This window comes from Salmo trutta, chromosome 14 (genome assembly GCF_901001165.1).
Source record: "Salmo trutta chromosome 14, fSalTru1.1, whole genome shotgun sequence".
NCBI classification, from domain to species: Eukaryota; Metazoa; Chordata; class Actinopteri; order Salmoniformes; family Salmonidae; genus Salmo; species Salmo trutta.
The window spans coordinates 26,880,666-26,906,407 of NC_042970.1; the positions used below are offsets into that span (position 1 = coordinate 26,880,666).

The following is a 25,742-nucleotide window of genomic DNA, read 5'->3' on the forward strand; positions in this document are numbered from 1 at the left end:
TCCATTCTCAGTTTTGATAACGTGTTTGGGCGTGACTAGAAACATGGCTCTTTCGAGACAGTGTACACTGAATGTACAAAACATTAAAGACACCTTCCTAATATTGAGTTGCCCCCAGAACAGACTCAATTTGTCAGGGCATGGACTCTACAAGGTGTCGAAAGTGTTCCATAGGGATGCTTCCCACAGCTGTGTCAAATTGGCTGGAGGACCATTTTTGACACACAAGGGAAACTGTTGAGCATGAAAAACTTTGTTTATTTCCCTTGGGAGAAAACATTTTCTCTAGCCTTTCCATGACCATGTCGACTATTCCCCCCAAAGTACACTCATTGAGAATTAGTAGATTTTAAGTAGTACTCCTCAAACCCAAGGGTACCTGCAGCTACTGGTTCAGTAGTACCCTAGCTGATTATACACACAAATCGTGGAGTTGCGTTTAGCCGGCTAGGTAGTATCCCTGCGGTAGCCCATCGTTCCTGAATTGTTATTCTCATCTCATTTACCCCATCGTTCATCAACATGTTTCAATTTGCATGATAAGTAAACAATGTTTTGAATATCTTTATTTACCAAAATGATTCATAAGCGGTCTGGATATATGGATATGGCCTAATTTGCAAAGTGAAATTACTAAATTAGGTATATCTATTTCAATAACCCACAACTGAAACGTGCAGCACTTTGAGTGAATCAAATTGACATCTATTGATTTGTAGTTTGTAGCCACTACCCTACAATGTATAGAATACTTTTGCTCCAACTTATGATCCACCAGCAGACACTGTATTTGGTGTTTGTACCCTTCCTTAAGACCATGACAGAATGAATAACAAGGAATTTAGTACAAATAGCCATTTTAATAACGACTTGGAAAAAAGCATAACATAAAGAGTACACGCATGCAGGGTATGCATGAGCTATACCTTCAAAACAAAGTTTCTTCAAATCTTGCACTATTACACAGAATGTAGACGATTTTGTATGTATTTTTTTTTTTTAGCTTTATATGATAAAATGAACTTTGATTAGTTACACACTTTAAAAAAATATTCCCCTAATACTATGCAGTAGTACTGAATATGAAAATGACAAATTGCTTCCTGATGTCAGTCTCCAATCAAATTAAGTATTTTAACCATGGGCCCTGCAACTGATCAAGGAAAGTGAATTTAAATAACATAATTCATTACATGAAAAGTTGGCTCATGCTCTCAAATTCACTTACATAAATCTCAATATTCTTTAAGATTTGAAAATTTACTCCAGATTAAATGTAGATAAATCTATATTTTTTTATACAAGGAATGTGTCAAGCTAAAACATGGGTAAATGGATTGGGATGAAATGTTAAAATGAAAAGACAAGTCACTTTGATTTTATGTTAGATCTCTGCATATACACAAGTGTGTCAGGGAAATTGTGAAATTTTACAGTTTTTGAAGAGGACTTTCTACACAATGGTGTTTAGAAGTTGGGTTCACAGAAATGTAACAGTTCAAAGTACAGTAAATTGACATGAACTGATAACTGTCACATCCCTATCCTACAGAGAAGAATTCTAAAGCCCCAAACAGGGGGAAAACAATGATGCGAAAGAGAGCATGGCTAGAGGCAGAGCACTGCAGTCTTCAGAGCTACAGTTAAACTTCCACTGCTGGGCAATAGTGAGCTCACTTCCTCTCCCTCAGGGACTTGCGGGCTGCTGGCTTGGCCTTCACTGCAGATTTGGCTGCTTCCTTCTTCGCAGGTGGTGACTTTTTGGGCGCTGGACGCTTTGATGCCCTGCTTGTCAGCTTTTTGACAATGGGCGTTTTGGGCTTGCTCGCTGGAGCAGCTTTCTTGACTGGTGTGGGTGCCACCTTAGCTGGTGGGGGTGTCTTCTTTGAGGCTACAGCTTTACTGGCAGCTGCAGGTTTCTTAACCGGGGGCACTGGTTTGTTTGTTGGTGGCACTGGTTTCCTTGTTGGGGGAGCAGACTTCTTGGCTGGTGGTGCTGCTTTCTTAGCTTGGGGTGCTGGTTTCTTGACTGGGGGTGCAGATCTCTTAGCAGGGGCAGCTCTTTTCTTGCCCTTAGCCCTTGACTGACTTGCCGGCTGTGACTTCTTGCTGGGGGGAGGGCGACGTGCTTTAGGTGGTGGCCGCTTCACAGCTTTCCTAAGGATCGTATTGAACAAATACACTGTTAGCAGTGAACCATTTGAAACCCCACTATTTTCATTGGATTTCAGCAATTTGACCTTGGACTCACCTCTTAGGAGGGGGTTCATCATCTGACTCCTCATCCTCCTCAGACGACTCCTCTTCCTCCTCATCAGAGTCCTCCTCATCAGACGAGTCAACCATCTTTCTGCGTTTAGCCTTCTCTGCCATTTTCTGCTCTTTCACTTTCTGTTTTTCTGGGAACAGAATGGCTGGGCTGTGGAATAATAAAAGAAAATCTGATCTCTAATCTGAGCCCCAAAAAAATAAATAAAAGGTATTGCAAGAGTGCGGGAATTTCTGTTATTACTACCAGACTGTTGAAATATTCAGTACATCAGAGGTTCAGTAAACATGAATGAAAAGTGACATGATTAGTAGTGTAGTCAGCATCTTTCTAAACAGAGAATACTGCTCCTGGTATAGCACACATTTGTGCAATTATGTAGAGAGGGCAGCTTCTACACCAGCATTACTTGCTGTTTGGGGTTTTAGGCTGGGTTTCTGTACAGCACTTTGAGATATCAGCTGATGTAAGAAGGGCTATATAAATAAATTTGATGAACTTCACAGTGTAATCTTCCGAGAGTAGAGTTCTACCTGGGGTGGTAAGGGTAACAGAGCTGGTAGGTCCCATTTAGCCCATTCCCAGTGATCTGTTCCATCCAGCCCATCATTTTACACTTCTGCAGTGTCCTCTTCAGGCTGTTCACTGAGGGAAGAGAAGTGCCCAGTGTCAATAAAGAATCTTAACATCTCTGATTCAACCCAGCTAATGAGAGCTCCTGCAGTTTCAGGTAGGTATTCACACATTGTCAAAGCAGTGGTTCAGTTAGGAGAGTAAGGGAACAGGTCTTACCCACACGGTACTCCATGCTGTCCTTGTTTGTCTCTAACAGGAATTTGCGGAGTGTGGTGGTGCTGCAAGTCTTGGGTTCATTCATGGCCACGATGGCTGTCATGATAGCGTCCTCCAGGGGCCCACCTTTAAGCAGGAACTTGCCCCCTTCCCGCTTCAGCTGTGAGAGGGTAAGAGAGAGTCTGAGAGAAACACCTCAAAGCAAAGATCTAACATTATAGACGCCAAAGGCCTTTATGGAGTAGACTGAATTGTGCATTCATTTAGTACAAGACTAACCTGGAATGTTCCAGAGGCACCTTTTCCAGTGATCTGCTCCAGTTGACCCTTGTCCACAGCTCTCACCAGGCCACTCTTTAGGATATCCGGCCTAGGAATGAGTCGGTGACTGCATTGAGAACCCTATTTTAACCTACACAACTTTGATGGACATCCCACAGTTCAAAACATAGTGGGTTCCTTATTTTCAGACTGCATTAAACATACTGTAGATTTGGGTTGCGCAGAAGTTTGCATTACCATGTCAGGTACAACGTCAAGTTAGCATGTGTTTACGTACTCAGAGAATAACAGGACCCGATCACTGAACCCATTCCCAATCAAATATGACAATAAAAAGGTATTTACCGATGCTCCACGTTGAGTTGAGGGAAGTGCTGCTCCACATATTTCTTGATCAGAATGTAAGACGCCTCTTTGGGTTCACATAGCCGTGTGATGATCAGGGGCAGAGCATCCCCAAGGGTCTCTGCCTTCAACCCAGGAGCTACTGCCATCGGCTTCTAGCACCAAACCATCAGAATCACAGTCAAACTCAGTTGGTAGAGCATGGCACTTGCAATGCCAGGATAGTTGGTTCGGTTTCCGGGACCACCCATACAGAAAATGTATGCAAGCATGACTAAGTCGCTTTGGATAAAAGTGTCTGCTAAATAGCATATGTACCTACATTATATAGGTATGCACCGTATATTTGATTTAAATTATGTCTGCTAAAAGCCAAATGGGACAATCACATAATGGTACATTGCTATTGTTTAAGTTTGTAGATAGGTGACTGAAAATACCTACCCCTTTAGCAGTGGATTTATTAGGGGGCTGCTTCCCAATGGTAAAGCTTCCAGAAAGGCCTTTACCCTTCAGCTGTGAGAGTGAATAGGAGGTAAAGGAACATGAGTATGCAGGCCGATAAAGCACCAGACACACAGGGTATAGGGCACCACAACATGTAACCCACAGGTCAAACACTAGGATAGGCTTCCGCCTAACATTTGCAATTCATGTTAGCTGTGGTCAGGGAAAAGGACTTTGCACCTGTTTGATGGTGCCCTTCTCCAGCTGCCTCTTGAGAGCCTTCTTGAGAAGGAATTTCCTCTTGTCCAACTCCAGGTTAGGGTATTTCTTCACAATGTACTTCATGACAGAATGGGCTGAGGCCCCAGTCTTCTCCTTGCAGGACTGCAGAGAGGAAATATGATAAGTTGCAGGTGCAGCATTCGTGGGGAGTAAGGGATAACAATATAATAAGTAATGATGCACCGATATGACATTTTTGGCCGATACTGATATCCGATATTTTCTAAAATAACCCTAAATTTATAAGACAGTTCTTAATTGATTAATGGTGGTCGGACCCATCTATGTGAAGCTAGCCACAATAAGGATTAGCCACAATAGTGGACTTTGCGGTTAGCCTTCAAAATAAACGTATAGCATAATTCTACTATTTGTATTCATTTGCATCACTGTCAATAACATACTTTTATGTGTTAGTTTGAAGGCAAACTCCACTATTGTGCCTAATCCTTATCGTGGCTAGCTTCACAAAACATAACCCGGTCGAGAGCCAGATGAAGCTAGCTGGCTGCTTATAACATTATAGGTAGCTGGCTAGCTCTTTAGTTTCATGAATTGAAGTTCAATTTCCATAGGCGAACAACAAGTGGCAACCTAGCTAATACTTACTCACAAGGATTCCTAAATCATTGCTAAGAATAATGAATATGACTGCAGTTTCTACTGGTCATTGCTTTCAGACTGGTTGTATTGGTGCTAGCTAGGTACCAAGCTAAAGCTAGCTACCCCAGAAGTTGCGGTCGAACAAATACATTTACATTTACATTTTAGTCATTTAGCAGACGCTCTTATCCAGAGCGACTTACAGTAGTGAATGCATACATTTCATACAATTTCATACATATCATACATTTTTTTTTCTGTGCTGGCCCCCCGTGGGAATCGAACCCACAACCCTGGTGTTGCAAACACCATGCTCTACCAACTGAGCTACAGGGAAGGCAAATGATGCTTTATTACCAAAGAGTTATTGTCAACACATCGTTTGTGGCAGGTGTTTGCAGACTTTTTTGTACAGCTTTGACAGTGCTACTGTATCGTTTTTGACAGGCAAAGACCCAAATGGCGTTCCATAGTATGTATGTCATGAAGCTAATAGCAGTGATGCTATTACTGTGTAACTCCGGAAGGCCAACATCTGAAAAATAGCGCACTTGGTAGTGTGTACCGGTGCTCGACCAGTTGGCGAAAGCCAACATCACCCATGACAGAGAACGGTTGATTGTCAAGGGCTATGTATTCCATTATCTTGGCTTTAATGGATTTCGCCTTTGAGTTGTCTCGCAAAAATGTTCTTACTCTTTCAAATAACTGCTTGGCTTGTTGCCTGCTCGATCCACACAGCAGACATTGTGGGCTAGGTTAGGAATGCTGTGTTGCACGTGTAGTGCAAAATTTTACGTGGCGTCATTACATCATTTACCTACGTTATATAGGTATGCACGGTAGCTTTGACATCGGCATTAAACTAGACATCGGGCCAATACCGATGTTGGCATTTTTAGCTAATATGAGCCTATACCGATATATTGTACACCCCTAGTAGTAAGTGTGTTGTGTACAGACCTCAATAGCCTCAATGAGGATGTCGTCCATCCTAGGCGGCTGCATGGTGGAGGTGCTCTTATTAGAGAGCGTTGCACGTTTGCTGGCAGACATGGTGGCCCAGGCAGGAATGGTCCTTTTAATGGGCTTCTTGACTTTCTCTTTTACTCCATCTTTCTCTCTGCAGCCAAACCACAAGACAGCAATCACGAAAATTTGAAATTAAACATTTATCGAAATAGATATGAATGCAACATTTGCAGGGTTTGAGCACAAGCAACTCACTCCTTCTCAGCCTCTTCCCCCTCAGCCTTCTTCTCCTCAGTCTTCTTTCCAGTCGATTCATCAGGTTTCTCACCATTCTCTTTTGGGTCTCCTTCACCTGTGCCCTCACCTTCTCCTTGACCCTCCCCCTTCTTGGCTACTGGGGCTGCGGATGCTACCTCCTGCTCCTCCTCAACAGAGGCAGATTCCTCAGAGCTGGCATCAGGCTCTGAAGAGAAATGTGGAAGGATGAAGACAAGAGTGAATATGTAAATTCAGCAAGTAGATGTAAAACTGTATTTACATGCCACTCAACAACAAGAACTCTGAACAATGTCTGATTCCACGGTTTCCTACAATAACCACTAATAGGGGGCAAGACCTAGATTCACCAGAATTCCAATCCGGTCCTGTAAAGTGGTGACTATTCACTCATAGTCTGTCAATGCTGGGTACCAATCTGAATCCCAAAGCATAGTTTCTGTTCATGTCGAGGGTCTTGAACTCACCTCCATCTGGTGCAGCCGAGGGGGGTGTCTCCTGGGGTGGAGTCCCAGCTGCACGACGTATAGGCATGACTCCAAACTGTTGACCATAGAGATGCAAAATTATAAATCAAAACATTCTCAGCACTGACAGATAAATTATGCATTACCGATCACAATAAAGTTATTGGATCTAAAGCAACGTAGCATCACCCAATGGTAACATCATGCAGTCACCCACTGCTTCTGTATGTGCGAGGAAACGTCAATCATGGCCTCATTCATCAAATGCAAGATACTGCTCTTTGCAAAGTACATTATCGTCAAACATCGATAAAACCACAAGGAGTGTGCACTTTTCTATAATGTTTTGGAATGCTGGGGGCGTGTAAATAGTTATAAAAAATGTATATCGTTGAAGATGCACGTCTTCCAGTAAAAATTCAAATATGGCCATTTTGTCCATTGATTTAGGCCACCCCACACCGTAATGGCGCTGCATAGAGCGGATGGTAAATGCACCGAAGTTGCATTGGTAAATAAGAAAACGGCGCATGCATTTTTGCAAGAGGTCTATTGTAGAACGCTTTTTGCAGGGACTAACCATGAACAATTGTTTATATTCTTACCTTTAGACTTTCTATAAAGATGTTGAAATAAAAATTGCTTCGCTCTCCTTTCCTTCGTTTTTTTTGTTACTTACGTGCCCCTCCCCCTTGAACGTATACGTAGCAACCTCGTGGGTGTGGTGTCACGTTGGGTGTGTTCTTTGTTGGTTCTTGCTGTGTAGAATCCTTGGGACGTCCAACTATGACGTCACCCCATTGAACTTAACATTTATAAAACTGTTACTTAAGGGTTTTGGTTAGGGTAGGGGTTAAGGTTAGGGTCAATGACTGGACAAAGCCATCGACCTCGTGACACCGTTCATTCCTATGTGAAGACTCAATAGGCATTGAAGCCAAATTAAGTCTGTTAAAACAAGTATGGGTAACTGCATACTTGGGAGTTTGTCTGAAAGTGGGCTTGCAAAATAAGTGGGTGAATCGGGATGTAATTAAAAAAAAAATGTATTCAACCACTTGAGTCATATTCTATTAAGGTATCTTTACTTCTACTCTTGTATGACAATTGGGTACTTATTTCACCACTGAGTACCGTATGAAAATCTGCATGCTTCCCAGACGAAACAGTTTGTGCATATATTATGACAACATTGTGACGTTTTTGTTCGCTTTGGACTACAGAAAGTGTTTTTTCGGCTGTTGGGGCACACAAAATGTTTGAGAATGTCGACGTCAGTAGCCGAAGTCTACGCCCCCACGTCTGCGATTGGTCAACAGTAGAGGGATTCTTCCATGAAGTGCCCATTGTCATTTAACGATAGGACTCGTCCTCATGCAAATTTAGACTTAGATCTCCTTGGCAAAAACGTAAAAATCAATGACAGTTTTCTTGAGTTATCTTGCGTTAATTCTGACTATTTTGAGGAGGCGCATACGGGCTACGCGTTTTAAAATTGACAAACAGTACTTTTGCCGCTTTTATCTTGTATTTCAAGTGAAGGTCATTTCAAGTGAAGGTCATTTAAGCACACTTTTTGGTTCGAAATGAATGACGCATGCTGACCCTTTATTATTAGGCGATGTCATGGCGATGTTGGTTAGCTAAACTCAAGGGTAGAAACATCTCGTGCCGAACTGCGCATGTGCAAACCGTCAGTTACTCCTTCACTATAAATTAGTTTTTTGTGAAAATGAAAACGTGTCAGTTTCACGAGGTTGAAGTAAAAACATGTTAAACTACATTAGACATTGACTAGAATCTAGGTTGTGCCTTTAGATTTCGATTTTTCTCTCAAACCCAAAACCCTGGCCTTGTCGGCTTGGTTTGTTTCGCAAGCGTTCCCGGATGTTGCGCCTCTGGGTTTTGAAACTGTGGTTAAGGCAAAGATATATAAGCAATAAGGACCGAAGGGGTGTGGTATATGACCAATATACCACGGCTAAGGGCTGTTCCTTAGCATGACCAACGTCGAGTGCCTGGACACAGCCCTTAACTGTGGTATATTGGCCATATATCACAAACCCCAGAGGTGCCTTATTGCTATTATAAACTGTTTACCAATGGAATTCGAGCAGTAAAAACAAGTGTTTTGTCATACCTTGGTATACGGTCTGATATACCACGGCTGTCAGCCAATCAGCATTCAGGGCTCAAAACACCCAGTTTATAATTATAACTGACCCTTTTGTCCCAAGGATCCCAAATAGCACTAAAATAGTTATTTAAATCAGCGGAGAACGGCCCCCTCTCATTGAAGCCACGAAAGGCCGACTGCTGTACTGTAGGCATTGTTTGCAGAAAACAGGACACCCCACTATAGTGAGTGGGGAAATGGCAATATTGGTGTTCAATCGTCGTGTAAATAGTATTTTTTTCCAAAGACAATCATGGTACCAATTATTGCTTCTATTACACCAGATGCATGTCCTTGAACCAATTTTAATTTTAAATCACACACAGAAGAGGTACTGGGGCGGCAGGTAGCCTAGTAACCGAAAGATTGCTAAATCGAATCCCCGAGCTGACGCGGTCGTTCTGCCCCTGAACAAGGCAGTTAACCCACTGTTCCTAGAATGTCATTGGAATTTGGTCTTAACTGAATTGCCTAGTTAAATAAAGGTTAAATGAAATAATTTAGTAGCAAATGGCAGCCTGCAGTACCCCGGTCATCCTTCAACTTGAAATACTCAAGGAGAGGGGGCAGCACTAAGCTAGCCTGCAACGTCACTTCCTGGAGTTGTTCAAACTGCGAAACCCGGAACACCACTTGTGGATCTGGAAAGCATAGACAAATTCAGAAGGTGCTGGTGTGTTCCAGCAAGGTAGTCACACTGTACCGATGATCAGATCTCAAAAGACCTGGAGAAGTGGGAAACATCTCGGGAACCACATGCAGTCCTCTGACAACCTGGAATGCAACTAGAGCATTTGAGGGATTGTCGCAGGGCACGAGGTGCTGAATTACAATCTAAAAATCACCTTGTATTCATCCCAAATAATTCCTCACATCTGAATGTGGTCAAGGTCAGAAGATCTCTGCAGCATCTCGCTCTGGTCAATCCCCTCAAACTGCATTACTTGCGTTCCATCCTGTGTAAAGTCAGGATATTCCATGCTGTGTAACCACTTGATGACTTCGTCACTCACTGAACGAGGCAGCAATTTATATACGTTTCAGTACCTGCTAGAATGTGTAACTTTACCGAAGCACCAGGTGCTTCCTGAGACAAACACTTATCCAGGTGTGGCGATCTCAAATATTCTTCTGTAACCGTAAAAGCCTTGGTTTAATGCATGTTAACATTAGAAGCCTACTCCCTAAGTTTGTTTTACTCACTGCTTTAGCAAACTCTGCCAACCCGGATGTCTTAGCCATGTCTGAGTCCTGGCTTAGGAAAACCACCAAAAACCCTGAAATCTCCATCGCTAACTATAACATTTTCCGCCAAGATAGAACTGCCAAAGGGGGCGGTGTTGCAATCTACTGCAAAGTAAAACAGAACTCTGCAGGCTATCCAAGTCAGTACCCAAACAATTCGAGCTTCTACTTCCAAAAATTCACCTTTCCAGAAACAAGTCTCTCACTGTTGCCGCTTGCTATAGACCCCCCTCTGCCCTCGATACCATATGTGAATTGATTGCCCCCCCATCTATCTTCAGAGCTCGTGCTACTAGGTGAACTAAACTGGGACATGCTTAACACCCCGGCCATCCTACAATCTAAACTTGATGCCCTCAATCTCACACAAATTATCCATGAACCTACCAGGTACAACCCCAAATCCGTAAACACGGGCACCCTCATAGATGTCATCCTAACTAACTCGCCCTCCAAATACACCTCTGCTGTTTTCAATCAAGATCTCAGCGATCACTGCCTCATTGCCTGCATCCGTAATGGGTCTGCGACCAAACGACCAACCCTCATCACTGTCAAACGCTCCCTGAAACACTTCTGCGAGCAGGCCTTTCTAATCGACCTGGCCGGGGTATCCTGGAAAGACATTGACCTCATCCCGTCAGTAGATGATGCCTGGCTATTCTTTAAAAGTGCCTTCCTCACCATCTTAAATAAGCATGCCCCACTCAAAAAATGTATAACTAGGAATAGATATAGTCCTTGGTTCACTCCAGACCTGTCTGCCCTTGACCAGCACAAAAACATCCTGTGGCGTTCTGCATTAGCATCGAATAGCCCCCGTGATATGCAACTTTTCAGGGAAGTTAGGAACAAACATACACATGCGGTTAGAAAAGCTAAGGCTAGCTTTTTCAAATAGAAATTTGCATCCTGTAGTACTAACTCAAAAAAGTTCTGGGACACTAAAGTCCATGGAGAATAAGAGCACCTCCTCCCTGCTGCCCACTGCTCTGAGGCTAGGAAACACTTACCACTGATAAATCCACTATAATTGAGAATTTCAATAAGCATTTATCTACGGCTAGCCATGCTTTCCACCTGGCTACCCCTACCCTGGTCAACTGCCCGGCACCCTCCACTGCAACCTGCCAAAGCCCGAACATTTCTCCTTCACCCAAATCCAGATAGATGATGTTCTGAAAGAGCTGCAAAATCTGGACCCATACAAATCAGCCAGGCTAGACAATCTGGACCCTCTCTTTCTAAAAATTATCTGCCGAAATGGTTGCAACCCCTATTACTAGCCTGTTCAACCTCTCTTTCGTATCGTCTGAGATTCCCAAAGATTGGAAAGCTGCCACGGTCATCCCCCTCTTCAAAAGGGGGTGACACTCTAGACCCAAACTGCTACAGACCTATATCTATCCTACCCTGTCTTTCTAAGGTCTTCGAAAGCCAAGTTAACAAACAGATTACCGACCATTTCGAATCCCACCGCACCTTCTCCGCTATGCAATCTGGTTTCAGAGCTGGTCATGGGTGCACCTCAGCCACGCTCAAGGTCCTATCCCACATCATAACCGCCATCGATAAGAGACATTACTGTGCAGCCATATTCATCGACCTGGCCAAGGCTTTCGACTCTGTCAATCACCACATTCTTATTGGCAGACTTGACAGCCTTGGTTTCTCAAATGATTGCCTCGCATGCTTTACCAACTACTTCTCTGATAGAGTTCAGTGTGTCAAATCAGAGGGCCTGTTGTCCGGACCTCTGGCAGTCTCTATGGGTGTGCCACAGGGTTCAATTCTTGGGCCGACTCTCTTCTCTGTATACATCAATGATGTTGCTCTTGCTGCTGGTGATTCTCTGATCCACCTCTCCGCAGACGACACCATTCTGTATACTTCTGGCCCCTCTTTGGACACTGTGTTAACTAACCTCCAGACGAGCTTCAATGCCATATAACTCTCCTTCTGTGGCCTCCAACTGCTCTTAAACGCAAGTAAAACTAAATGCATGCTATTCAATCGATCACTGCCCGCACCTGCTCGCCCGTCCAGCATCACTACTATGGACGGTTCTGACTTAGAATACGTGGACAACTACAAATACCTGGGTGTCTGGTTAGACTGTAAACTCTCCTTCCAGACTCACATTAAGCATCTCAAATCCAAAATTAAATCTAGAATCGGCTTCCTATATCGCAACAAAGCATCCTTCACTCATGCTGCCAAACATACCCTCGTAAAACTGACCATCCTACCGATCCTCGACTTCGGTGATGTCATCTATAAAATAGCCTCCAACACTCTACTCAACAAACTGGATGCAGTCTATCACAGTGCCATCCGTTTTGTCACCAAAGCCCCATACACTACCCACCATTGTGACCTGTACGCTCTCGTTGGTTGGCCCTCACTTCACACTCGTCACCAAACCCACTGGCTACAGGTTATCTACAAGTCTCTGCTAGGTAAAGCCCCACCTTGTCTCAGCTCACTGGTCACCGTAGCAGCACCCACTCGTAGCACGCGCTCCAGCAGGTATATCTCACTGGTCACCCCCAAAGCCAATTCCTCCTTTGGTCATCTTTCCTTCCAGTTCTCTGCTGCCAATGACTGGAACGAATTGCAAAAATCTCTGAAGCTGGAGACTCATATCTCCCTCACCAGCTTTAAGCTTCAGCTGTCAGAGCAGCTCACAGATCACTGCACCTGTACATAGCCCATCTGTAAACAGCCCATCTATCTACCTACCTCATCCCCATACTGTATTTGTCTTGCTCCTTTGCACCCCAGCATCTATACTTGTACATTGATCTTCTGCACATCTACCATTCCAGTGTTTAATTGCTATATTGTAATTACTTCGCCACCATGGCCTATTTATTGCCTTAACTTACCTCATTTGCACTCACTGTATATAGACTTTTTGTTTTCTTTTGTTCTACTGTATTATTGACTGTATGTTTTGTTTATTCCATGTGTAACTCTGTGTTGTTGTATGTGTCGAATTGCTATGCTTTATCTTGGCCAGGTCGCAGTTGCAAATGAGAACTTGTTCTCAACTAGCCTACCTGGTTAAATAAAAGGTGAAATAAAAATAAATAAATAAATTCTGTTTAGAATGACTAACTGCTGGAACGCACCCAGTGAGTACTTATTTTGAATGTAAGGTGATTCATAAACCAGTGATTTTGCAGTGCTGTACTCAACCCAATCCCATTGAATGCCAATGTTGGAAAATGATTTGTAACATCTGAAAGTAAGGTAGCAATTCTAATAGAAATGCTGCAGTATATTATCTGGGATCTCTTCTCCCAGATTTGCTTACCAGGCACTAGCCAGAACTGTTCCGACCCAGTAAATACATCTGAACCTTTCAGGTCGAAACGCACAGCGGCCAGAATGTGGACAGCGCGTAGAAGGGGCGGGATATGGCTGGGAAAAAACGTACCTCATCCAGGGATGGAAGATGTTGCTGTACTCCTAATTATCCCATTATCTATAATGTTAAATTAAAGATCGAAATACTGCTCGTTTTTAATTAAACTGCCCTTTTCGTCCTTATGCTTACAGCAGAAGCTATAGCAGCCATTTTGGAATGGCATGCAGAATATCGTGTTCAACAACAAAGGAGACTGATTGGCTGACTATCCTTTGTTGTTCAACGCGACGTGCCATTCCAAAATGGCTACGGCATTCCGACCTGAGAGATTCAGACACGTCACCAGGACTATAAAACTGAAGCATTCGTTTTGAACGTTCTCACCACCAAATATGGTAGTGAGAGGATGTCCAGCGGCGGGTAGCGGGAGGGGATGATATTAGTTTGTGCACTTCAGGGGCATTCTCTAACGGAAATATGCAAATACATGCTACAACGCGCCAATACTATCTCGCAAGCGTGTGCGTGACTTTGCCTAGTTTCTTGCTTGTTCTGCCCACTATGCTTAATTTGCTCTCACTGTAAACGACGCAGATTAACTATATTGGGTTAGTTATACATCTCTTTGGTTCAGATATATTTTCTGCCTGAATTCCAGGTCAAACAGTTCTCGCTAACCAGGCACCAACCTTTGTCCTGCAGAAGTCACTGTGGACTACAGTGTAGGCCTACTTGATTGTAGCTGGATAAGGTTAACTCAGAGATAGTTAAAGGACGCAACATTATATCTGTCCCATTATGGCTTCTGAGAGCATGGGCAGCGCCATTGAGGCCTTCTCCATTTTGAAGTAGTCAATTTTAATCTACTACTTCTATGAGTTGGTAAACACATTGAAAGGGTGCATACTGCCACCTAGAATGTGTTGTTTGAACAGGTATAAATCCAAGGTTGGCGATTTACTGCCAATGTTTGCTCATAAATATAATTCATTGGCTGATCGCACCTGATGACCTGGATGGAATTATCTGATCCTTCCTTAACCCATAGGAAATCAGCACCGAGTTGACCACTTCAAAATGGTGAAAGTCCTCAATGGCGCTGCCAATGCTAAAACAGACTTTTGGGCACTAGTCCATCTCTATGGGCTAACCCTAGTCTCTCCAAGATTAGGTCATCCCATACCTGCAGCTACCAATGAAATCCTATCCATTAAGTATTTGTTATCAAAGCTGTTTGAATATTTCATTTTCCCAATGGTCTCCTTCAGTTCCATTCTAGATTTCAAATACCATTACTGGTTTCCAGTCTGTCAAAATTAGAAATCATCTGAAATGTGATCAAAGGCAATGGTAGACACAGACTTACATTTCTGCAGACTGTATGTGAATAGCCTCTGCAGAGGTTCTCCCTCATCCACTACAGTGGAGTGTAACTTCAGTTCAGTAACTACACCTGAATCAGAGATCACATGAGCATTACATAGGAATGCTGGCAAACATCATAAGGCTATTTAAGACATGCAAGATATGACTTGTCCTACCACAATCATGCCCCATCTTACATCGTGCTCAGCTAGTTCATTACAATATTTCCTCACTCTAATACAGGGTATAAAATAAGATACGGTCAATCCCCGTTGAGGAAAAATTACTGTCGCTAATTCGCTTTTCAACCAAGGTGCATGAATGGAGAAAACTGGCAACTCTTATTAGAAAAGGTTCAATAATAGATGCTAATTGTTCTAGTTAACTTCATTGGTCCTCCAAGAGTTGCTTATATACACAACAGTATGTGGACACCCCTTCAAATGAGTGGATTCTGCTTTTTCAGCCACACCATTTGCTGACAGGTGTATAAAAGAGTACACAGCCATGCAATCTCCATAGACAATGACAGTAGAACACCCTTCCTGAAGAGCTTAGTGACATTCAACGTGGCACTGTCATAGGACGCCACCTTTCCAACAAGTCAGTTCGTCAAATTTCTGCCCTGCTACAGCTGCTCATCAACTGTAAGTGCTGCTATTGTGAAGTGGAAACGTCTAGGAGCAACAACGGCTCAGCCGCAAAGTGGTAGGCCACACAAGCTACCTGCCGAATGCATAATGCCAACTGTAAAATTTGGTGGAGGAGGAATAATGGTCTGGGGCTGTTTTTCATGGTTCAGGCTAGGCCCATTAGTTCCAGTGAAGGGAAATCTTAACACTACAGCATACCATGACATTCTAGACGATTCTGTGCTTCCAACTTTGTGGCATACAGTTTGGGGAAGGCCGTTTCCTGTTTCAGCATGACAATGCCCGCGTGCACAAAGCGAGGTCCATACAGAAATGGTTTGTCGAGATAGGTGTGGAAGAACTTGACTGGCCTCCACGGAGCCCTGACCTCAACCCCATTGAACACCTTTGGGATGAATTGGAACGTCGACTGCAAGCCAGGTCTAATCACCCAACATCAGTGACTGACCTCACTAATGCTCGTTGCTGAATGGAAGCAAGTCCCCACAGCAATGTCTCAACATCTAGTGGAAAGCCTTCCCTCTTAGAAGAGTGGAGGCTGTTATAGCAACAAAGGGGGGCCCAACTCCATATTAATGCCCATGATTTTAGAATGAGATGCTCGACGAGCAGGTGTTCACATACTTTTGGTTATGTATCTTTTACAATTCCTATACTGTAGTCTCATTTTAGAGATGGCACTTAACACTGGCACACAACACAAAATTCACTTTCAACTTCAGACTGCATTGCAAGCAATGTTAAAACCAAGTAAAAAATATATCTTCTTGTAGTGCAAACATCACCACTCAACAAAATAACCACCATTGATTGCATTTACTATGTTTTTTAAATACCTTTTTTGTCTTTAATGTATTTACAAGCTTTTAATTTGCTCTGTAGATCTGAAGCATTACAAGCGCTTCATGTTCAGCAACCCTGGCATTTGCTTTTTAAACTTGCGTTTTGCTTAGTTCATTTGAATGCATCTATTGTTCATTGTTGTTTATTTATGTTCATGTGATGTTCTTTTGTGGACTGATTTGCATTGCCTCTTGGGAAGTTTACATACATATCACATAGAGAGCAAGCCAAAGCAGAGGAAACACTTCCTGTGATTAATCACTGATAACCATTGACGTCTTATGACGTCAGTTGTCCCTGTGCATTCACTCTCTGCCTTCCCCTACATTCCAAAATAACTTTTTACCCTGTTTTCAACCAAACAACATGGAATCCAGGGAGGCTATTTATTTCACAATTATTATTGTTATTATAATTAATATTGTTATTTCTATTCATCATCAATGTTCTCCTCATTGTGAGCATCTGCAAATGTTAAATAAACGTCCATTTTTGCAGTCCTTAAAAAAATAATAAATTAAAGAGTCCGGAACCTATGTATCTTTAAGTCTCTTCTTAAAAAGTAACAAAAGAAAAGTAAGTTAAAATTTAAAACAAAAATATTTTCTATGTATAATACAGGTATTTAGTGCTTCCGCCATTAGAATTCAAACTCAAAATGGCGGCATGTCTCAGAACCATACCGCAGAAAAAATTCCAGCCGTATACATGTCATTCTGCCCGCACGCATTTTGTAGGTTTGTCCTTTTGTTCTGCTACGAGGATGCAGTTATTCTATGTAGCAACAGCTGGCCTCTTGTCCTGGGGGCTTGCAGCGGTCACCTGCTCCCTTGTCAATTATCCTCCGACTCTTCCTCGGCCTCCCTCAGCCAGGTGAAGAAAGCGGTTACAGACTTGAGAGCCACACCTTTGCCCAGCTGCTCCGCAGGGTCCTTGCTGGTCTCCCACTTGTAAAAAGCGTCCTCCGAGATTACGTCCTCGTCATACAGACAGTCAAAGAACATCCGGAGCAGGTCTGGAGAGACAGAGACAGAGGGGAAAGGGCTATAATAACCAAATACCATGGCTTAAAGCTAGAATCCTTAATTGAAACGATAAGTGGCTCCCTGTCTTTGTTTTGGTAAAAAGCTGAGGGATGGGCCTGGAGAAAGGTAACCACTCAAATTCATAGACAGAGCTATGTATGCAAGGACTAACCAACCATGATATCAACATTTGAGTGGTTAAATTCAAAGATTTAACCATGTTATATTTGTATTGTTTACAAACATTGGAGTAAAACAAGCTTATTTCGGGTTCTGATTGGGTACGACAATTAAACTAAGCTCATGAGGGATTTATAAGATATATTATTCAAGAATAACATTTTATTTATACATTTTTATTTAACTAGGTAAATGGGTATATCATTCATTTATCATTCCAAAAATGTATGTAGCAACTAAGGATTCTAGCTTTAAATGAGTGTGTTTTCATAGTAAGTTCGTGAAGACATTTTTATATAATAGCAATGGCTGCATGAAATAAAACCATAAAAGGATGTCTTCAGGGCGGCAGGTAGCCTAGCATATAGAGCGTAGGATCAATAACCGAAAGGTTGCTGGTTCAGATACCTGAGCCGACAAGGTGTAAAATCTGTCGATGGGCCTTTGAGAAAAGGCACTTAACCCCAATTTGATCCAGGGGCGCCGTACTATTACGTCTGACCCTGTAAAACCAAACAATTTACTGCACTGATCTGGTGTATGTGACAAAAAACATTTTAGTTTTGTCAAGAATAAAAAAGTAAATGTAAAATGGTTCTGTGCAGGGCGGGAGACAGAACCGTGCTTATATCTTTATAGTGAATCTTCAGGTTTAACGTTCTAAGTGGGATGTTACTTACTAGGAGGCTGATCTAGTGTGACTATCAGCGCCTGAAGTGCATAAAGTGCTTGTAGCTGTCGCTCAGTGTCTGAGTTAAGGTACTTGAGTAATACGGGCAATCTCCTCTGAATGATGGCTACGTCCACTCGACAGGAAGTGCTTTCATCTACACAAGAAACAAAGATGGAGAAAATGATTGTGAACTGCTCTAGCTATATAATATATACAAAACAATGGACTGTCCCTAGCTAAACGAATGACAGCTTACCTTTCACCGCTGCCTTACACACAGCAGTCATCAGAGCTCTCAGGAACGGAGACGAGCTCATCTGAGATTCATCTAGATTTGCCTGGGATGTGGCGGCCAACAGTGGAGCACAATGGAGCTCCGGTTAGACATGGGAAAGCTGCACGATATCAGTGCCTGGATCTCTGACACTTCACTTGAAATAGGCAACACTATGTATTTATAATCCAATATGTGTATGACAAAGCCAAACGTGGCTGTGCTGGGTTGTGTGGTGGGCTTTTAATGTTACAGTTCGTACCTCTACCCAGTCAAAGATCTGCTCATCACTGGCCATGTCCTCCAGCAGGAGTCTCTCCAGCTGCCGGTTGAGCACCTCGGGGGACAATTCCATCGCAGAGAGGGCTGCCTCAGGGCTGGAGCAGTCCGCCACAGTGAACTGGAGCTTCTGACAGGAGGAGGGGAGACGGAGAGGAGAGAAGGTTTAGGTTGCTGTGAAACCGTTTGTTGGGATGCCTCCATGCCGTAATACAAGGTGTCTATCTCACTAACCTGCTGTGAGATGAAATTCTGGACGTCCTCTTCCTCTGGCAGGAAGTCACTCCAGCTGAGGCCCGACTTTTTCCACAAAGTGCCTACTTTCCTATGGCTCTGTGTGGGAGACAGACAGGACAACATGTCAGAACCCTGGTATCCAATAGTTAATGGGTTTGCTGACTTGATATCTCACTCGCACCCTGACAAAAGTCATGCAAAAATATCCAACAGCTATATTAACAACATGCTGTGTGATATTCTCTCTCAGGTCAGAAGAGCTAAAGGGTTAAAACATTCTTTCAGAAATATTAGAGGAAAAAATAACTAGAGGAGTAAAACCCACACAATGTAACTTACCATTTGTTTGCATAGTATGTGCAGTATTTCAGAAAATAAGACCCCAGCTCTTCCAACAGGAAGTAAAGGTTTGCTTAATTCACTGTGGACAAAGAGAAAAGCATTAGATGTCTCCAGCGGTTCAATCCCGCCCAACTGTTTTCCTTCATCACAGTTTACAGAAAGCAGGGAATGGAGGTGTGAGAGCCAACATCAACACTCCATAAGGAAAGAACTGCGATAGCAACAAGCAGCAATCCTTGACAGAGGGAACGGAATGGGGTACATTTTACTCATCCTGCAGACTATGTGAGATCTGAATAAATGTGGGTTGCATGTGGACTGATCTGATAAGCTCTGTTAATGCAATAGTAACCCCCTCTTGATCCCCATAGCTTTACAGGGAGATAACAATACAATATTGTTGTGCTGTAGAGTAGCAGTGTTACCTAAAGAGCTCTCTCATAGAGAAGCCCCCGTCTCTCAGCACAGGGCTGAGCAGCTCGGCCAGATACAGCCAGATATGGGGAATGTCAATGGCCATGTCATCCGCCAGTTCAAGGGTGTCAGCAAACCTGAAGGAAACACAGATATTCTGATGAGACAGCCATTTTAGATACAGCACAGTTGTTAGATGACACAGCTTGAATGAGAGCAGATGGATATGTAGGTAGGCTGACCCTTTGAAGAACTGGGGCTTGGGCAGTGTGCCCTGATGCACTAACTGGAAGAGGAGCTGGCCCATGTGGTCCCGTGTGATCTGACTGCGCTCTAGGGTGGACTCCACCCCCACACGAACAAACACGTGGAGCTGAGAGGACAGGTCCAGCTCGTTCACACACTGCACAGCCTCCTACAGAGAATACAAACACACATCTTGGTGTTACAAACTCCATGTAGAAAGTAAAATACAAAAGCATGCACATACAGTATGCAGCATTATTAAAGAGGACCGGGCACAGATTAAGCACCATCAAATGGGAAGAATATGACAAAAGAAAATAATTATGTGACAAGCGAGCACATACAGTAACAGTCAAAAGTTTGTACACACCTACTCATTCCAGGGTTTTATTTAAAAAAAAATAATTGAAGACATCAAAACTATGAAATATCACATATGGAATCATGTAGTAACCAAAAAAAGTGTAAACAAATCAAAATCTATTTTATATTTGAGATTCTTCAAAGTAGCCACCCTTTGCCTTGATGACAGCTTTGCACACTCTGAGAGTTTGTGCAAACCCACAGTTTCATCGCTATCCGGGTGGCTGGTCTCAGACAATCCCGCAGTGAAGAAGCCGGATGTGGAGATCCAGGGCCGGCATGGTTACATGTGGTCTGCGGTTGTGAGGCTGGTTAGACATACTGCCAAGTTCTCTAAAATGACGTTGGATGCAGTTTATCAATTCTCTGGCAACAGCTTTGGTGGACATTCCTGCAGTCAACATGCCAATTGCACGCTCCCTCAAAACTTGAGACATCCGTGGCATTGTGTTGTGTGACAAAACTGCACGTTAGAGCCTTTTATTGTCCACAGCACAAGGTGCATCTGTGTAATAATTATGCTGTTTAATCAGCTTCTTGATATGCCACTGGTCAGGTGGCTGGATTATCTTGGCAAAGGAGAAATGCTCACTACCAGGGATGTAAACAAATTTGTGCATAAAATTTGAGAGAAATAAGCTTTTTGTGCATTTTTTTTTTTTATGGATGCCAATTAGCTGCTGCAAAGGCAGCATCTACACTTCCTGAGGTCCAGCAAAATTAAGGCAGTTATATAATTTTAAAAACTTTACAATACATTCATAACAGATTTCACAACACACTAAGTGTGCGCCCTCAGGTCCCTACTCCATTGCCACATATCTACAACACAAAATCCATGTGTACGGTGCATATGTTATCATGTGTGCTTTCAAATATAATTATTTTAGTTTTAGAAATATTGAGGACTAACTTATTCCTTGCCACCTATTCTGAAACTAACTGCAGCTCTTTAAAGTGTTGCAGTCATTTCAGTCGCTGACGTGTCATCCACATACATAAACACACTGGCTTTACTCAAAGCCAGTAGCATGTCGTTAGTAAAGATTGAAAAAAGTAAGGGGCCTAGACAGTTGCCCTGAGAAATTCCTGATTTTATCTGTATTATGTTGGAGAGGCTTCCACTACAGAACACCCTCTGTGTTTTGTTAGGCAGTTAACTTGTAATCCACAATAGAGCAGAGGGTGTAAAGCCATAACACAAGTTTTTACAGCAGCAGACTATGATCGATAATGTCCAAAGCCACACTGAAGTTTAACAAAACAAACCCCCCCCCAATTTTTATCATAAATTTCTCTCAGCCAATCAGTAATTTGTGTAAGTGCTGTGCTTGTTGAGTGTCCTTCCCTATAAGCATGCTCAAATGCTGTTGTCAATTTGTTTACTGTAAAATAGCATTGTATCTGGTCAAACACCATTTTCCCCAAAACTTTACTAAGGGTTGGTAACAGGCTGATTGGTTGGCTATTTGAGCCAGTAAAGAGGGCTTTACTATTCTTAGGTAGCGGAATGACTTTTGCTTCCCTCCAGGCCGGAGGGCACACACTTTCTAGTAGGCTTCAATTGAAGATATGGCAAATAGGAGTGGCAATATCGTCCGCTATTATCCATCCAAGTTGTCAGACCCTGGTGGTTAGTCATTGTTGATAGACCATTTTTTTCACCTCTTCCACTCACACACTAATTCTTGTCTTTCATAATTTGGTCAGATATACTTGGATGTGTAGTGTCAGCGTTTTTTGCTGGCATGTCCTGCCTAAGTTTGCTCATCTTGACAATGAAAAAATAATTAAAGTAGTTGGCAATATCAGTGGGTTTTGTGATGAATGAGCCATCTGATTCAATGAATGATGGAGCCGAGTTTGCCTTTTTTCCCCAAAATGTAATTTACTTCCCTAGACAAAGAGGGCTCCATTGGAAAACTCATCTGGGACTAACTTCGTTAGCAGTCATTACCATTTCTGGGATCTTTTAATTCAGCTCATGAAACCAACACTTTACATGTTGCATTTATATTTTTGTTCAATATAAATAGAAAAGCTAGCTATAGTCTTAGCCATGTAACGGGACTGCATAGCTAGATTGATTGTGTTGAGTTTCCCCAATCAATTTACTTGGTGTTTTTTCTCTCAAAATAATGGGTCAGTGAAACTGAAACAGTTCATCCCCTGAATGGATGGAGGCAGCAAAGACATGTACTAGCTGTGATTTACAACCTGATAGCAATATTTAATAGACTACCTAGAGATTTACTGGTGAATTGTATTAAGCATCCATTTAATTCTGCAAACAATGCCTTACTCTATGTAATGGAATTTTGAGTCAAATAGAAACTCTTATAAAGTTGGTATTGAAGCATAAACAGCGAATTTGATATTTTAGACCGATATTACGATTATCTGTGTTTAAAGCAGTTCAGATGGTGTCAGTTCCACTTTAAATGACTGTACCTTATAGTCGTTGATGTGCAAGAACTCGTCAATGATAGCTTTGGACTTCCTCTCCATCTCCTCCTCAGAGAGGGCAGGTATGTCTGGAGACTGGGCAACCACAGGCTCTGCTTTCACTGCAGGGGGAAACAACACTGTTACAAGAGCGCTCCCCTACTAGAGAGAGAGAGTGCGTGTGTGTGTGTGTGTGTCCACTGACTCTCTGTGTGTTTAGTCATTGTATGTCTCTAGAACTGAGTTTTGTTGCCTTACCAGGCTCCCTGGCTCTGCTGCACTCTGGCTCAGTCTTGTCCTCGCTGATGCTGAGCCTCCTGATGCTCTCCAGCTCTTTGCGGGGCTCCTCGGGACTCAGAGCCGGGCTCGCCAGCAGCTCTTTGGCACTGACACCTCGAACGAAGGAACCAGGCCGTGACGGGGCTGAGCTCAAGGGCTTCTCGCTTCGCTCTCTCCCTGCACTGCTTCGACTGAGGGAGGAGAAAACACACACAACACAAATGTTTTGCCTCAAAATAAGATGTTCAAAGACAAAATCCATTATACAAGTTTCAAAATGTGATCATTACCTGCCCAAGGTTCTTCTAGTGTCATATTCTGGGCTTTGTGCAGGTGGGGTGGTGGGTTGAGATGGGGTGGACTGGAGTGCAGAATACCGGTTTAAACTGGCGCCACCACCACCAGACCGGGATAATTCTGATGGGAGACAAGATGAAGCAACAGACATTACATTTCAAACAGAACACAATTACAGCTAATTCAACTGGATCACCAATGTGTGTGTGTGTGACACGGTATGTCTCCTTACCGGAGTCACTGGCTTTGGCCCCTCCACTGCTGCCCTTCATCCAGTTGAGTGAGGCCCGTGGTCCCAGTTGGATCTTCTCATCCATCTGAGGCTAGACAGGATGATGACAAACAGTTCACCTTCCAATACTCATATCATTTGATCTGGGCCTACAATGCAATAATGACTAACAATCTCTGAGAATGTAGAGCTGCCTCATACATCATTGGTACTGACACACAGAGGACTGTCTGGGTTTCTAACATATTTCATCCAGCAGGGGGGGCCATGCTCCAGTATGCAAGGCTTTGTGTGGTTGTACCGCAACTATCCAGCAGGTGGAGATGTATTATTTCACCACGAGTACAATATCACGAGGACAGGGATGTGCGCCACATAGAAGTATTAATGAAGAACCACAGGATTCCTATAAGTGAGAAAATAGCTGATGCGGTGTAATGTCTACAGTACAGCACAGTAGTGTTTCATCTACTAGTTGGCATTGTATGGCAGTTGGGAAGACCATGTACCTAATACGAATGCAAACACGTCCAGGAAGACTTGTGCTTGCAGACCAATGAGGACACAAATCTTCATTAATGGGGTAAACATAACTCAAAATGTCAGGCTGACTTATGTCATCCAACTTGTAAAGACTTGAAGGAACCAAACATCAATTATTGTCCAACGCCCGCTTGACCCTATCCCCTCCTCTCTTCTCCAGACCATTTCCGGAGACCTTCTTCCTTACCTCACCCCGCTCATCAACTCATCCTTGTCCGCTGGCTACGTCCCTTCCGTCTTCAAGAGAGCGAGAGTTGCACCCCTTCTCAAAAAACCTACACTCGATCCCTCCGATGTCAACAACTACAGACCAGTATCCCTTCTTTCTTTTCTCTCCAAAACTCTTGAGCGTGCCGTCCTTGGCCAGCTCTCTTGCTATCTCTTTCAGAATGACCTTCTTGATCCAAATCAGTCAGGTTTCAAGACTGGTCATTCAACTGAGACTGCTCTTCTCTATGTCACGGAGGCTCTCCGCACTGCTAAAGCTAACTCTCTCTCCTCTGCTCTCATCCTTCTAGACCTATCTGCTGCCTTTGATACTGTGAACCATCAGATCCTCCTCTCCACCCTCTCCGAGTTGGGCATCTCCGGCGCGGCTCACTCTTGGATTGCGTCCTACCTGACAGGTCGCTCCTACCAGGTGGCGTGGCGAGAATTTGTCTCCGCACCACGTGCTCTCATCACTGGTGTCCCCCAGGGCTCAGTTCTAGGCCCTCTCCTATTCTCGCTATACACCAAGTCACTTGGCTCTGTCATATCCTTACATGGTCTCTCCTATCATTGCTACGCAGATGACACACAATTAATCTTCTCCTTTCCCCCTTCTGATAACCAGGTGGCGAATCGCATCTCTGCATGTCTGGCAGACATATCAGTGTGGATGACGGATCACCACCTCAAGCTGAACCTCGGCAAGACGGAGCTGCTCTTCCTCCCGGGGAAGGACTGCCCGTTCCATGATCTCGCCATCACGGTTGACAACTCCATTGTGTCCTCCTCCCAGAGTGCTAAGAGCCTTGGCGTGACCCTGGACAGCACCCTGTCGTACTCCGCTAACATCAAGGCGGTGACCCGATCCTGTAGGTACATGCTCTACAACATTCGCAGAGTACGACCCTGCCTCACACAGGAAGTGCCGCAGGTCCTAATCCAGGCACTTGTCATCTCCCGTCTGGATTACTGCAACTCGCTGTTGGCGGGGCTCCCTGCCTGTGCCATCAAACCCCTACAACTCATCCAGAACGCCGCAGCCCGTCTGGTGTTCAACCTTCCCAAGTTCTCTCACGTCACCCCGCTCCTCCGCACACTCCACTGGCTTCCAGTTGAAGCTCGCATCTGCTACAAGACCATGGTGCTTGCCTACGGAGCTGAGGGGAACGGCACCTCTGTACCTTCAGGCTCTGATCAGTCCCTATACCCAAAGAATTGCACTGCGTTCATCCACCTCTGGCCTGCTCGCCTCCCTACCTCTGCGGAAGCACAGTTCCCGCTCAGCCCAGTCAAAACTGTTCGCTGCTCTGGCA

At 43.6% G+C, this 25,742-nt stretch overlaps 2 protein-coding genes across 17 annotated transcripts in view; both read right to left on the reverse strand.

Annotated features, from left to right (window-relative positions):
* Positions 1-840: 840 nt before the first annotated feature.
* On the reverse strand, positions 841-14,916 carry LOC115207707 (heterochromatin protein 1-binding protein 3). Of its 4 annotated transcripts, none has more exons than XM_029775098.1 (12): positions 14,896-14,916; positions 6,736-6,811; positions 6,248-6,455; positions 5,984-6,143; positions 4,376-4,519; positions 4,133-4,204; positions 3,689-3,843; positions 3,341-3,431; positions 3,062-3,221; positions 2,803-2,914; positions 2,252-2,419; positions 841-2,157 (listed from the first exon to the last, which is right to left on the reverse strand). In XM_029775098.1, the coding sequence occupies exons 2-12, from the start codon at positions 6,800-6,802 to the stop codon at positions 1,674-1,676; spliced, it is 1,821 nt and encodes a 606-aa protein (XP_029630958.1). In that variant the 5' UTR covers positions 6,803-6,811; positions 14,896-14,916; the 3' UTR covers positions 841-1,673. The 4 variants fall into 4 exon arrangements, with proteins under 4 accessions (XP_029630958.1, XP_029630961.1, XP_029630962.1 ...); XM_029775101.1 differs by lacking the exon at positions 14,896-14,916 and adding an exon at positions 13,599-13,753; XM_029775102.1 differs by lacking the exon at positions 14,896-14,916 and adding an exon at positions 13,476-13,497.
* Positions 14,917-16,367: 1,451 nt separating this feature from the next.
* LOC115207708 (eukaryotic translation initiation factor 4 gamma 3) overlaps positions 16,368-25,742 on the reverse strand; it is a 62,390-nt gene continuing 53,015 nt past the window's right edge. For all 13 annotated transcript variants that reach the window (XM_029775114.1, XM_029775113.1, XM_029775112.1 and 10 more), the window contains 12 exons: positions 23,677-23,767; positions 23,438-23,564; positions 23,127-23,338; positions 22,875-22,990; positions 20,057-20,229; positions 19,826-19,951; positions 19,398-19,479; positions 19,056-19,154; positions 18,805-18,951; positions 18,525-18,606; positions 18,276-18,422; positions 16,368-17,405 (listed from right to left, as the gene is read on the reverse strand). In XM_029775114.1, the coding sequence (XP_029630974.1) occupies positions 17,224-17,405; positions 18,276-18,422; positions 18,525-18,606; positions 18,805-18,951; positions 19,056-19,154; positions 19,398-19,479; positions 19,826-19,951; positions 20,057-20,229; positions 22,875-22,990; positions 23,127-23,338; positions 23,438-23,564; positions 23,677-23,767 (1,584 nt within the window). In that variant the 3' untranslated portion in view covers positions 16,368-17,223. The remainder of the gene's footprint in view (positions 17,406-18,275; positions 18,423-18,524; positions 18,607-18,804; positions 18,952-19,055; positions 19,155-19,397; positions 19,480-19,825; positions 19,952-20,056; positions 20,230-22,874; positions 22,991-23,126; positions 23,339-23,437; positions 23,565-23,676; positions 23,768-25,742) is intronic.

Excerpts from the sequence above, each read along its gene's own strand:
- LOC115207707 (XM_029775098.1), bottom strand. The coding sequence starts at position 6,802 with ATGCCTATACGTCGTGCAGCTGGGACTCCACCCCAGGAGACACCCCCC. Across the intron at positions 6,144-6,247 it reads GGGGAAGAGGCTGAGAAGGA|AGAGAAAGATGGAGTAAAAG; the intron begins GTGAGTTGCTTG and ends GTTTGGCTGCAG. Across the intron at positions 3,222-3,340 it reads GTGCCTCTGGAACATTCCAG|CTGAAGCGGGAAGGGGGCAA; the intron begins GTTAGTCTTGTA and ends ACCCTCTCACAG.